This window comes from Rattus norvegicus, chromosome 9 (genome assembly GCF_036323735.1).
Source record: "Rattus norvegicus strain BN/NHsdMcwi chromosome 9, GRCr8, whole genome shotgun sequence".
NCBI lineage: Eukaryota > Metazoa > Chordata > Mammalia > Rodentia > Muridae > Rattus > Rattus norvegicus.
Window position 1 is genome coordinate 903695 of NC_086027.1, and position 11851 is coordinate 915545.

Genomic DNA, 11851 nt, shown 5'->3' on the forward strand with positions numbered 1-11851 from the left:
TGTTCTAGGCTGTGAGGAGAAAGGGGTCAAGTTCCTTCCACCCCATGTGTCATTTTCCCCCAAAGTATTCCACATCCAAAAGAGAGTATGCATTTATCTGTGAGTGTAGAGACTGGGGTCATGGGGATGGAAACGTCTTTGGAAAATTCTATAAAGGATGCAGAGGAAAAACAAGAGTGGGGTTTGAGACACAGGGATGGTGAGAGATGAGAGGCCATGGGTTCAGGGCATGAGCACTCTTCCAGAGCACACAAGGCCTGGGTTCCAACCCCAGCACCCCATAACACAGATGTGGTGGGGCATAGCTGCCATCTCAGCACAGTAGAGGTAGGAGGACCAAGAGTTCAAGGGCAGAGTCGGAGAGATGTCTCAGCGCTAAGGAGTAGTCTGCTCTTCCACAGGACCTGGTTCAACTTCCAGCACCCACATGGCAGCTCAGCTCTAGGGTATCTGAAACCTTCACGCAGACAGACATGCAGGCAAAACATCAATGTCCATAAAAAATAAAAAATAAAGCCCTAATTTAAAAAGAACGTCAAGGAAAGCCTCGGCTACATATGGAGAATGAGGTTAGCCGGACAATGTAACTTAGGAATCCCCTGCCTACATTCCTGGGTTTCAAGTCTTTCCCTTGTTGCAGTCTGCAGTTCTGGGCATGGGGCTAGGCCATGTCAGCAGAATTCTGTGGTAACTGTGGATTCATACAAGTAATAAACCACTGCCACCACCACTGCCACTGCCATGCCTGGTGTGGAGTGTACACCTTTAGTCCCAGCACTCAGGCAGCAGAGGCCGGGAGTGTCTGTGAGTTGCAGGCTAGTCTGACCCTGTTCTCAGTCGACCCATAAGGATAGCTGGTGGGCTGTGAGTATACAGTCGTCCCCAGCCAACTATGTTACCTTCAATCCCACTGGAAGGTTAGGACCTGTCTGTGTGGATGAAGTGGTCTTAACCTGCCCAGGCCAAGTCTGCCTCTTACAGGTTCTCATAGCCACCCCAAGGTCTGGGAAGAAGTGGAGATTGTACATGGTGAGTGGTTCTGTCAGTCAGCCTCCAGCCTCAGCCCCACTCTGGGGTCAGTGGCCAATGCAGTAATAGTTGACCAAGAGAGTTGTCTCATACCCAACCACAACCATGACCTACTTTCTCAGGAGGCAGTTCCTGGAATTGTTATGAAGGGAGTGGGGGAGGAAGCTGCCCTGGGTGAAGGGCAGTGTTTGAAGACCCTAGGGTTGGTGAACCTTCCTAATGTTGGGACCCTTTAACATAGTTCCTCATGCTGTGGTGACCCCCATCTTAATTTTTTTCATTGCTACTTCATATCTGTAATTTTGCTACTGTTAGGAATCATAATGTGAATATCTTTGTTTTCCGAGGGTCTTAGGCTATTCCTGTGAAAAGGTCATTTGACCCCAAAGGGGCTGTGACTCACAGGTTGAGAACCTCTGCCTCAGCCTTTGTCAGGCTGACAGCAGATAAACTATATCTACCCCTGAAGAGCAAGGGCTGGTAGAAAGGTTTCTAGGGGGAGATATAATCTGGGGTTTGGGGTAATGCGTAGGACCATGTCCCACTGTGTGACCATAATGGCTCAGTTCTGACTGACTGTACAAGCAGCAAGTGGCAAGCATGTGAGCCATCGAAGGACAGACAGCTCTTACTGTAGGATAGGGTGGGTAGCCTAAGACAACTACATTTCCCAAGCACCGCCGGTCGCTTGCGCTTGCGCATGCGTAGTATATGTAGTGATGGAGCGCTGACCAGGGGGCGCGGCAGCGGAGGCGGAGAGGGCACGGAGGACTAATTGGCTGCTGTCTGCGTCCAAGGAGGTTTAAGGGTTTGGAGAAACAGCTGAGAGGGACCCGCAGCAGGGCCAGGGCGATCGAGGGCAACAACTATGGAGGACCAGAGGGTAGGACCCGGAGGAATGCACGGAACGGGAACAGGGAGGGGACCAGGTGATGCCGCAGCGCCCCTCCCCCGTATGGGCCGACCGCATCGCGGCTCTGGTTAACATGCAGACCCCTGCTCTTTACAAACAAAACCTTCCAGCTGCCCTAGTGAACCCCATCCGCTTCCCAGGCTGACCCCTCTCCCACGCCTCTCCCAGGAGTTTGTTTCTCCATATACCCAGTTGGACTCTGGGACTCGCCTTGCCCACCCAGACAACTCTCTCAGTGTAGCTCAACTTCAACTTTAAAGATACATATACTGGCCTGGGTTACTGGTGGTGCATTTCTTCTGTGTCCTAGCCTCAAGAGGTAGAGGCAAGAGGCTGATGTGAGTTCGAGGCTAGCCTGGGCTACACAGTGAGACTCTCCAAAACTAAACAAGGAGCTGGGGAGGTGTCTCGGTGGGTAAAGTGTTTGCTGTGTAAGCGTGAGGACCTGAGTTCAAGTCGCTAACACCCACATAGGAAGTTAGTTTAGTGTAGCTGCATACACTGTAACCCCAGCCCTAGGGACATGACACAGGAGGATCCTTGGAGTTCAGTTACAGATGGCCTTGACCAGGCTCAGTAAGAAAGCCTGCTCAAATAATGAGAGGAAGACACCCAACATTGACACCTGGCCTCCACATGTATGTGCATGCACACACACACACACACATACGCACACACATACCCCAAAATCAAAACCAAGTAAGCTCAATGCTCAGGGTCTGTCCCTGAGAGGCTCTGTGAGCTCCAGTTTCCTTCTCTACTATAGGAATCCCACAGCCTCACCTCAGGCCTGCATTCCTGGAGGACAGCACTCACACAACTTGCTGCCTATGTTCCTTCTGTCCCTCAGGAGGCGCTAAGAAAAATCGTCACTACCCTGGCCATGAAGAATGAGGAGACACAGACCTTCATCTACTCCCTGAAGCAGATGCTGTTGAATGTAGAGGTGAAATCTGATCCTGTGTGCAGATGTGGGTGCAGGGCAGAGGCCAAGAGGTACCACTCTGTCTGCTAGAGACGCTCCAGACCTCAGTTTTCCTGTCTACAAAGTCTTTTCTTTTTTGAGACAGGGTTTCTCTATGCAGACCTTGCTAGCCTAGAACTTGCTCTGTAGAGCAGGCTGAATTTGAACTCAAAGAGATCCCCCTGCCTCTGCCTCCCCAGGGTTTGGGCTAAAACATGCATTGCTGTACCAACCTCATGGTGGCTGGCCTCTTTCCATGCAGGCAAACTCAGCCAAAGTCCAGGAGGATCTGGAAGCGGAGTTCCAGTCCCTCACGTCGGTTCTGGAGGAGCTGAGAGAATCCATGCTGATGAAGATCAAACAGGAGAGGGCCAGCCGCACATATGAGCTGCAGGTATGACCACACACACCCTTTCTCCAGAGCCTGTGGTCCCCTCCTAACCCTCTCCAGCCAGGGCCCAGCCCTTCCCCAAAACACCTTCGCCATTACCACCACCTCTCTGTATTTTCCAGTCCTTCTCATTACTTCCCCAAGAACCAGGGGAACACCATCAAACACCTCCTACAGCTCTCATGGGCTTTCCAAATGGACACCTCTCACTTTGTACCTAAACTCCATTCCCATCTGTGGTATCAGGAGAGCCTGGAGGACTTGGGTATGACCCAGGCCATGACTCAAGTTCAGAACTCAAGGCTCCAGTCAGCTCCTCCTACCTGAAGTCCTGCTGGGCTGTGGGTTCGGGGACTGTCAGAGCTCTGGGTGTTTACGGTGGTTGACGGATTTGTTGTTGTACCCGCAGAATCAGCTAACTGCCTGTACACGGGCCCTGGAGAGCTCTGAGGAGCTCCTGGAAACAGCCAACCAAACCCTGCAGGCTGCAGACAGAGAGGACTTCCCTCAGGTGAGTGTTAATGAGTGGATCCCCAGGGTAGGGATGTAAGCAATCCACAGCCATCCTGTCTTGCCTTCATGTGGTTCTGGGTCAACTTTAGGCCCATCAAGCTTAGTAGCAAGCGCCTCTACCCTCTGAGCCCTCTCACCAGCTCCCCAGTCATTTTATTTAGATTGTGCCTCCATGTAGCATGAAGGGTAAGCATGTCTCGGAGACTGTTCATTGCAGGGCTGGACTTGGGGCACAGCAAGTAGAGCGCATGCCCCGCATGCACCAGACGCATGCACCAGCACTGTATAGGCCAGGTGCAGTAGTGCACACCTCTCACCCCAGCAAGGAGGATGATCAGGAGTTCAGAGCCTGCCTCAGTTACACAGTGAGTTCCAGGCCAGTCTGGGCTCCATAACACCCCATTACAAAAAGCAAAACAAGTTGGCTCAGTAAACACATTACTGGTATAATTTCATGTCAACATCACTTAGAATGGGTTTTTTTACTGTGAAATGTTTATTACTTTTTCCCTGAGATTTCTATTAAGCTTGGCCATTCTATATTTTGGTTTGTTAAATGTGTGACTTGGAGCTGGTGAGGTAACTCAAAGGAGAAAGGTCCTTGCAGCCAAGTCTGATGACCCAAGTTTTATCCCCACACCCCATCTGGTGAAAAGAGAGAACTGACTTCCACAGATTGTCCTCTGACCTCTATAACGTATGCATACGGAGAAATAAATGTAATTTTAGAAACTAAAAGTACAGCCAGTTGGTGGTAACACACTCCTTTAGTCCCACACTCAGGAGGCAGAGGTAGGTGGGTCTGTGGAGTTTGAGGCTAGCCTGGTCTACAGAGTGAGTTCTAGGTTAGCCAGGGCTATACAGAGATCCTGCCTGGAAAACAAAACAAAACAAAACAAAGTAAAAAAAATTTCCAGGCACCGGGGACAGAGTGGGGTGGGGCTGCCGTACTTTTAGTCTGTGTCTTTGACACCTGGCCAGGAAGGGGTCAGTTCTGCCTCCTGGTAGAGATTTCTTCCAAATACCACCTACTGTGGCTCAGTCTCCCTGCCTGTGTAGTGGCACAGATCTGGCTGATGTGCACCTTTGATTTCTGCTCTGTTCTTTTCTAGGCCGCCAAGCAAATCAAAGATGGGTAAGATGTGGAGGTCAGGTCCCCACCCCAGAGTCCTGCCTCAGTGTGAAGGTGGGACACCCACTGGGGGAGGCCAGGTTCCTGAGCACTGCACAGAAACGCATGGCCCCAGATGTCCCAGCCTGACCACTCTGCCACCAAGTCACCATTGGTTTGCTTCTACCTATCTCCCTGCAGCGTGACCATGGCCCCCGCCTTCCGACTATCACTCAAAGCCAAGGTCAGTGACAATATGAGTCACCTCATGGTGGACTTCACACAGGAAAGGCAGATGCTACAGGCCCTCAAGTTCCTGCCTGGTGAGATGGGGACTGGCCTCAGGGCCCAGGACTCTGGGAGAGAGAGAGGAGACTGGGATGGAGACAGAAAGTACCACCCCTCCAAACAGGGAGCCTGGGCTGAGCCCCAACTGCACAGCATTCGACCTGTATCTGTCATGGGTGGTATCTAGTCTAGCCCCACCCACACAGAAGTGGGCCTGTTGCTGTGTGGACAGGACCTAACCAAGGCAGGTTCACAAACCAGCCAGGGCTCTCTTGGCAGTATATCCTAATCAAGCCCAACCAAGTTTGGGGTAGGGCTATGGGTGCCATGTCTGTGGGTCTTCAATTTGACCATGCCCACCTGGCGCTGGTGACCTGGGAAAGCTCTGTTCTGGGGATCCAAGGGCACTGCACCTCCTAGGGAGCTGGCACTTTCAGGAGGACACCCCTAGTTGGTAGAGAAATTTGGAAGAATACCAAATGGTAGTAACCTGAGAAGGTGTAGAGAGAGCGCTACCTGGGCTCACGTGAACTCAAGAGGTCCCAGCTTCAGCCCTAGTCCCACAGGGCTCTACCAAAGTAGTCTAGGACTCAGATGTTGACCCTTCTCCCTGGGCCTTGGCAGTGCCCAGCGCCCCCATCATCAACTTGGCTGAGTCCCTCGTGGCGGATAACTGTGTGACCCTGGTATGGCACATGCCAGAGGAGGACAGCAAGATTGACCACTATGTGCTGGAGTACCGCAGGACCAACTTCGAGGGCCCACCCCGCCTCAAGGAGGACCACCCTTGGATGGTCGTCGAGGGCATCCGGCACACGGAGTGCACCTTGACAGGTGGGGAGCACCCCTTGGCAAGTGAGGGAGCGTGGCCAGGGGTGTGAATGAGCACACACATGAGCATGTTGGGGACATTGCCTGATGGAATAGGGGACACTCTCAGACAGATAAGAGAGCACTCCGGGTCATGTGAGGAGCACTCATAAGCAGATGAGGAAGCAGGCACGTGGGGAGCACTCTCAGGCATATGGAGGGACAGACAGGCACATGGGGAACACAGCCTGACAGGGGACACTCCCAGGCAGCTAAAGAAGTATCCCCTGGAAAGTGAGGGAGCACTCCCAGGCAGGAGAGGGAGCACTCCAACAGAAACATCCCTGAGCAGGGGGAGCACTCCCAGGCAGGAGAGGGAGCACTCCCACAGAAACATCCCTGAGTAGGGGGAGCACTCCCAGGCAGGAGAGGGAGCACTCCCACAGAAACATCCCTGAGCAGGGGGAGCATTCCCAGGCAGGAGAGGGAGCACGCCTGCACAAGAACGGGAGTGTTCACTGACAAGTAGGGAGCACAGAGAGCAGGTTTATAGAATAGTCCTCACTCACTTTAGCTCTACATCTCCCAATTGCCCATCTCCCTCCTGGCACCATTGCCCTGTCGACCCATGGTGTTTTGGTGTTGCTGGCTTCCTGCAGCCCCTTGGGATCTGAGAGCAGACTGGTAGGGTTAACCTGTAGAACCATCAGCAGAACAGATGGCAAGATGGATGGATTTGTCCTTGTGTGAAGAGCTGACTTCTCCAAGCTGTTTGAAGGCAGGGGAAACTGAGGCATGAGAGGGACTTTACCCTCATCTCTCTAGCTGTGCATCCCACTGCTGGTCATGTGTGTGCTAGTGTGGAGGTCAGAGGTCAGCATTGGTCATCTCCCTCATTGGCTCTGCACATGGTTTTTTGAGACCAGGTCTCAGTGGTCTGGAATTCATGGTTAACTAGTCTGTCTGTCTCTACCTCGGGGTTATAGTCTGAATGTGCCACACCTGGCGTTTTCCATGGGTCCTTCCCTATCTCTTCAGCCCCTTCGTGCACTAGTGAGTAGTAGGGAGTTCTGGGTAATTAGAGGATGTCAGCTAGTCTACGCATTGCACAGCAGACAGGAGGAGTTCAGGAGGCAGGAACCATTGGTGTCCTAATGAGTTTACAAAACCTTTCTGGCTGGGAACTCCTGATTTTCCTTCCTAACTCTCAAATCTCAGCTATAATCACCAGCCTGCTAGTTATCTGTAATTAGCATTCATGGTTAATAATGAGCTAATTACAGGGGAATCTGGCCATGCCAGCCAGTGCCAGAGCTCCAGAAGCTATTGCTGTCCCCTCTGTACAGAAATCAAAACGAACCTACCCTCTTTTTGTTCATAGGACCTCAGAGGCCCTACTCCGGTCCTCTCTACCTTTTACTAGTTGTGTTGTTATTTTATCTGGATTAATCACAGATAATCCCAGCAGTCCCACTGGTGGCAGCTTGTGGGATAGCTACCATTCAGTGCCAAACCAAAGAAATGAGCAGGGCAAGTGGCTGAGTGCTCATCTACCAGGACAGAGTTCTGAGCTTCCTCCCAGCATAGAGCACACTCATGCCATGCGAGGTGTTCATGGTCAGCCTTGGTTACACAGTTTGGGGTCTGGCTAGAGTATGTAATACCTACTGTATAAGAAGAAAACAGTGCATGGCTTTAATCCCAGCAACAAAGGTGACAGAGGCATGTGATCTCTTGTGAGTTTGAGGCCAGCCTGGGCTGCTCAGTGAGACCCTGTCTCAAACATAAAAAAAGAGTAGGATGGGGCCTGTCCTCTAGACATGAGCCCTCTGGTAATGTGAGCTATGGAAGGTGATAGAGCACAGGTGCTGACTGAGGTTTGCTATGACAGCCAGGGTTGGCAGGAGGCTGACAGACAGATAAATAAGGCCAGGCTGTCGGGGGTGGGGGCAGGAGGAGGGGGGCTTGGCATCCTGAGTATAAGGGGATGATATACAGTGCTATGAGCAGGGAGCCTAGGTCAAGGACAGGAGGAGCAGGCCCACCGCCTGCAGTGATAATCAAAGGTCCTGAGAAACGGTTAGAGCACCTGCTGCCTTTGCAGAGGACTTACGTTCAGGTCCCAGCCCCAACATGGTGGCTCAGACTGCCTATAACTGCAGCTCTACTGGATATGACACCCTCTTTTGGCTTGCACAGGCACAGGTGGTACATAAACATACATGTGGGCAAAACCCCCATATACATAAAAACAAATAACTTAAATATTTAAGGCACAGGCAAACTAATAGACATCCGGGGTGGGATCCCTGTGGTCTCACTTCTTTCCTCCCAGGTCTGAAATTTGACATGAAATACATGAATGTTCGTGTGAAAGCCTGTAATAAGGCGGTGGCTGGTGAATTCTCTGAGCCAGTGACCTTAGAGACACCAGGTAACTGCTTCCCACCCCTCCCTGACTCCATTTCTCACCAGTTCTGGTGTCCTGGGAGCCCGTCCTTCACAAGGATCATGTAATGGGGTGACATTGTCACTCTAGCTGCTGGGGAACTCACCTTAGGCTAGAGTGGGCGTCTTCACTTGGACATCTTGCACTTTGGTGGTATTTTACTTCTATGTATGAGGTGATCTGTGGATTTTATTTTACGTGGATATATGTTTGTGTGTGCATGCACATGTAGGGGGCTCATGCATGTGGACACATCATTAGGATGTTTGAAGACACTGTGCACCAGGTACGTAAAACAAGCTCTGAGCTCTAAGGATTCCCCTATCTCTGGGATAGTTCAGATGTCCAGTGCTGAGGATACAGTTTTACCACTGTGCATGCCTTGTTTTTAACTTGAACTCTAGGAATTAGAATCTGGGGGTTAATTGAGTGTGGTGACACACGCCTTTAATCTCAGCACTTAAGAGGCAGAAGGAGGGGTTGGGGATTTAGCTCAGTGGTAGAGCGCTTGCCTAGGAAGCACAAGGCCCTGGGTTCGGTCCCCAGCTCCGAAAAAAAGAACAAAAAAAAAAAAAAAAAAAAAAAAAAAAAGAGGCAGAAGGAAGCGGATCTCTGAGTTCAAGGCCAGCCTGGTCTACAGAGTGAGTTCCAGGACAACCAGGGATACACAGAAAAACCCTGCGTCAAAAAACAAACAAACCAACCAACAAATCCAGGAGGGTTTTTTTTTGGGGGGGGGTTTTGTTTTTGTTTTTTGTTTTTTGTTTTTGTTTTTTTTTTTTTTCGGAGCTGGGGACCGAACTAGGCAAGTGCTCTACCACTGAGCTAAATTCCCAACCCCTAGGAGGTTTTATAGCAATCAGGACACCTTAGCACCCAGCCCCTTCTGCAGTTAAGATTTTTTATTTCTTTTTTTTTAATGTTGGATATTTTTAAATTTACATTTCAAATGTTGTCTCCCCTTTCAGCAGTTAAGATCATGGTTTTTCCTGCATATGTGTCAGTGTGGTAGGGTGTGAGTACTCATGGAGGCCAGCTTGAAAGTTGTGAGCCACCATGTGGGTACTGGGAATTGAACCCAGGACCACTAGAAGACTAGTGGACAACCTCTATCCACATCCCTTTCTTTAAAAATGAGAAGTAGGAGACAGCTTCTCAAAAAAGACTTATTTATTTAATTTTTAGAGACAGCATTTTACTTGGTGGCCCAGACTAGAAATCACAATCCCCCAGCTTCAGCCTCATGGGAGCTGAGATTGCAAGTGTAGACAGAGTGGTCTCCCTGTCTGTCTCTCCCCCTCTCTCCTATGTCCTCTATAGAGTTGGGGACAGAATATAAGTTGTTAAAACAGATTCTCCCACAGTGAATCTTTTATATAGCCTCTTCAGAAGTTTCTCTGCTATCTAGCCTAACTCCCACCTGCTGTAGCCATGCTCCTTCTTTGGGGTCAGTGGAAGCACAGGGCAGAAAAGGCTTGAAAATGCCACTAGACTCCAGAGTCATTTGGGCCATAGCCCCTTGACCTTGTCCCTCTGGCTCAGTCAGCTCCCACAGCCTTCCTGTCCGGTATCTTCTAATCTCCCCTCCTCTCTGTTTCTCTTGGTCCTCTGTTCTGGCCTGCCCGGATCATTGGCTGTCCATCTCCTCTCTGTGTCTATCTGGGTTTCCCATCTCTGTGACCCCTCTCGTCTGCCTGGCCCCAGCATTCATGTTCCGCCTGGACGGGTCCACATCTCACCAGAACCTGCGAGTGGAAGGCCTCTCTGTTGAGTGGGACGCCATGGGCGGGAAGGTCCAAGATATCAAAGCTCGAGAGAAAGAGGGCAAGGGGCGGACAGCGTCACCAGTAAACTCTCCAGCCAGGTAGCCCATCTCCCTGCCCCAAGTCTGTAGTGGCCATACTCACCATGGCCAGTTTGGTCAGGATTGGGGTGGAGGGAGGGACCTGGGGTAAAACAAATACCTTGTTTCGAATGAGTGAGTGAGAGCAAGGAGATTTTGAGCAGGGTTTTGATGGATGAACAGGTTTTTCTTTTGTTTGTTTCTGCCACATCTAACTAGTTAACTCAGTTGGTTAGGTGTTTCCCAGCCGAGGAAAATGTCAGGTATGTTCACAGTGGCTGGCATTGTGTATGGAGGCTGAACCCAAGGGAAGGTGTAACCTGATCTGACCTTGCCTCCTGTCCACAGAGGGACACCATCTCCCAAGAGGACAGCCTCAGGTCGTGGGGGCCGGGACCGGTTCACAGCTGAGTCTTACACCGTGCTGGGTAAGGATGGGAGATGAAGAGAAAGAGGAAGCTTGACCCAAAGGAGGAGCTCAGGAGGTGCAATACCCTTGGCTCCATCCTGCCCCCTCCCTGTCTCTGTGCTTCAGGGGACACACCGATCGACAGTGGGGAGCACTACTGGGAGGTACGCTTTGAACCAGATAGCAAGGCCTTTGGCCTGGGTGTGGCCTACCGAAGCCTGGGCCGTTTTGAACAGCTGGGCAAGACAGCAGCATCCTGGTGCCTGCATGCCAACAACTGGCTGCAGGCCAGCTTTACTGCCAAGCATGCCAACAAGGTCAAAGTGCTGGACAGCCCCGTGCCTGACTGCCTGGGTGTGCACTGTGACTTCCACCAAGGTGCTGTATCACTTTTCCCTCTCAGGTCCTACTGCGCTGACCCCTTCCCTGGTCCTCACTCACCTCCTGACACCTGTCTCCCTGCTCCCCTCACCCCAGGCCTCTTGTCTTTCTACAATGCCCGCACTAAACAACTCCTGCACACCTTCAAGACCAAGTTCACACAGCCTCTGCTTCCAGCCTTCACTGTGAGCCCACTGCAATGGGGGTGGGGGGCGAGGCGGATGGGGGTTGATGGAGAGGGGTGTAGGGGTGGGTCCGATGGAGAGGGTATGCTGGGCCTGTCTTAGGTGCTGTGACTCCTGGCTGAGTTTTCCTGGCCTCTACTATCCAGGTGTGGTGTGGAAGCTTCCAGGTTACGACAGGCCTGCAGGTGCCCAGTGCCGTGCGCTGCCTGCAGAAGCGAGGCAGTGCCACTAGCAGTTCCAACACCAGCCTCACCTAGGCTAGGCCACTTGCCAGCTGGGGCACTTCAGCTTCTCCTCTCTGCTGCTTGGAGCCTTAACTCTGGAAGGGGGTGGTCAGGGTTCCATCCCTACCTCACTTCATAATAAAGATAACACACTGGCCTCCTTACTGCACTGGTTCTTGGGAATAGGGCACGTAGGTGACCCAGACCTTGTGTTTCTTAGCTGAGAAATAGGCTTTCCTTGTGGACAGGTATCAAGTTTGCCAGCTTGGGGGCAACACCTGACAAGCCCCTCACCCCCAATTTCAGATGCCATGCTAGACACAAACCTACGGTCACATGCA

General features: G+C 51.5%; 1 protein-coding gene across 1 annotated transcript; it reads left to right on the forward strand.

Moving 5' to 3' along the window:
* The first annotated feature begins 1723 nt into the window (after positions 1–1723).
* On the forward strand, positions 1724–5244 carry Fsd1 (fibronectin type III and SPRY domain containing 1). The gene is made up of 5 exons (NM_001106918.1): positions 1724–1912; positions 2793–2888; positions 3169–3300; positions 3707–3808; positions 4923–5244. Exons 1-5 carry the CDS (start codon positions 1898–1900, stop codon positions 4947–4949), a joined length of 372 nt encoding a protein of 123 aa, NP_001100388.1. The 5' UTR covers positions 1724–1897; the 3' UTR covers positions 4950–5244.
* The last annotated feature ends 6607 nt before the right edge of the window (positions 5245–11851 follow it).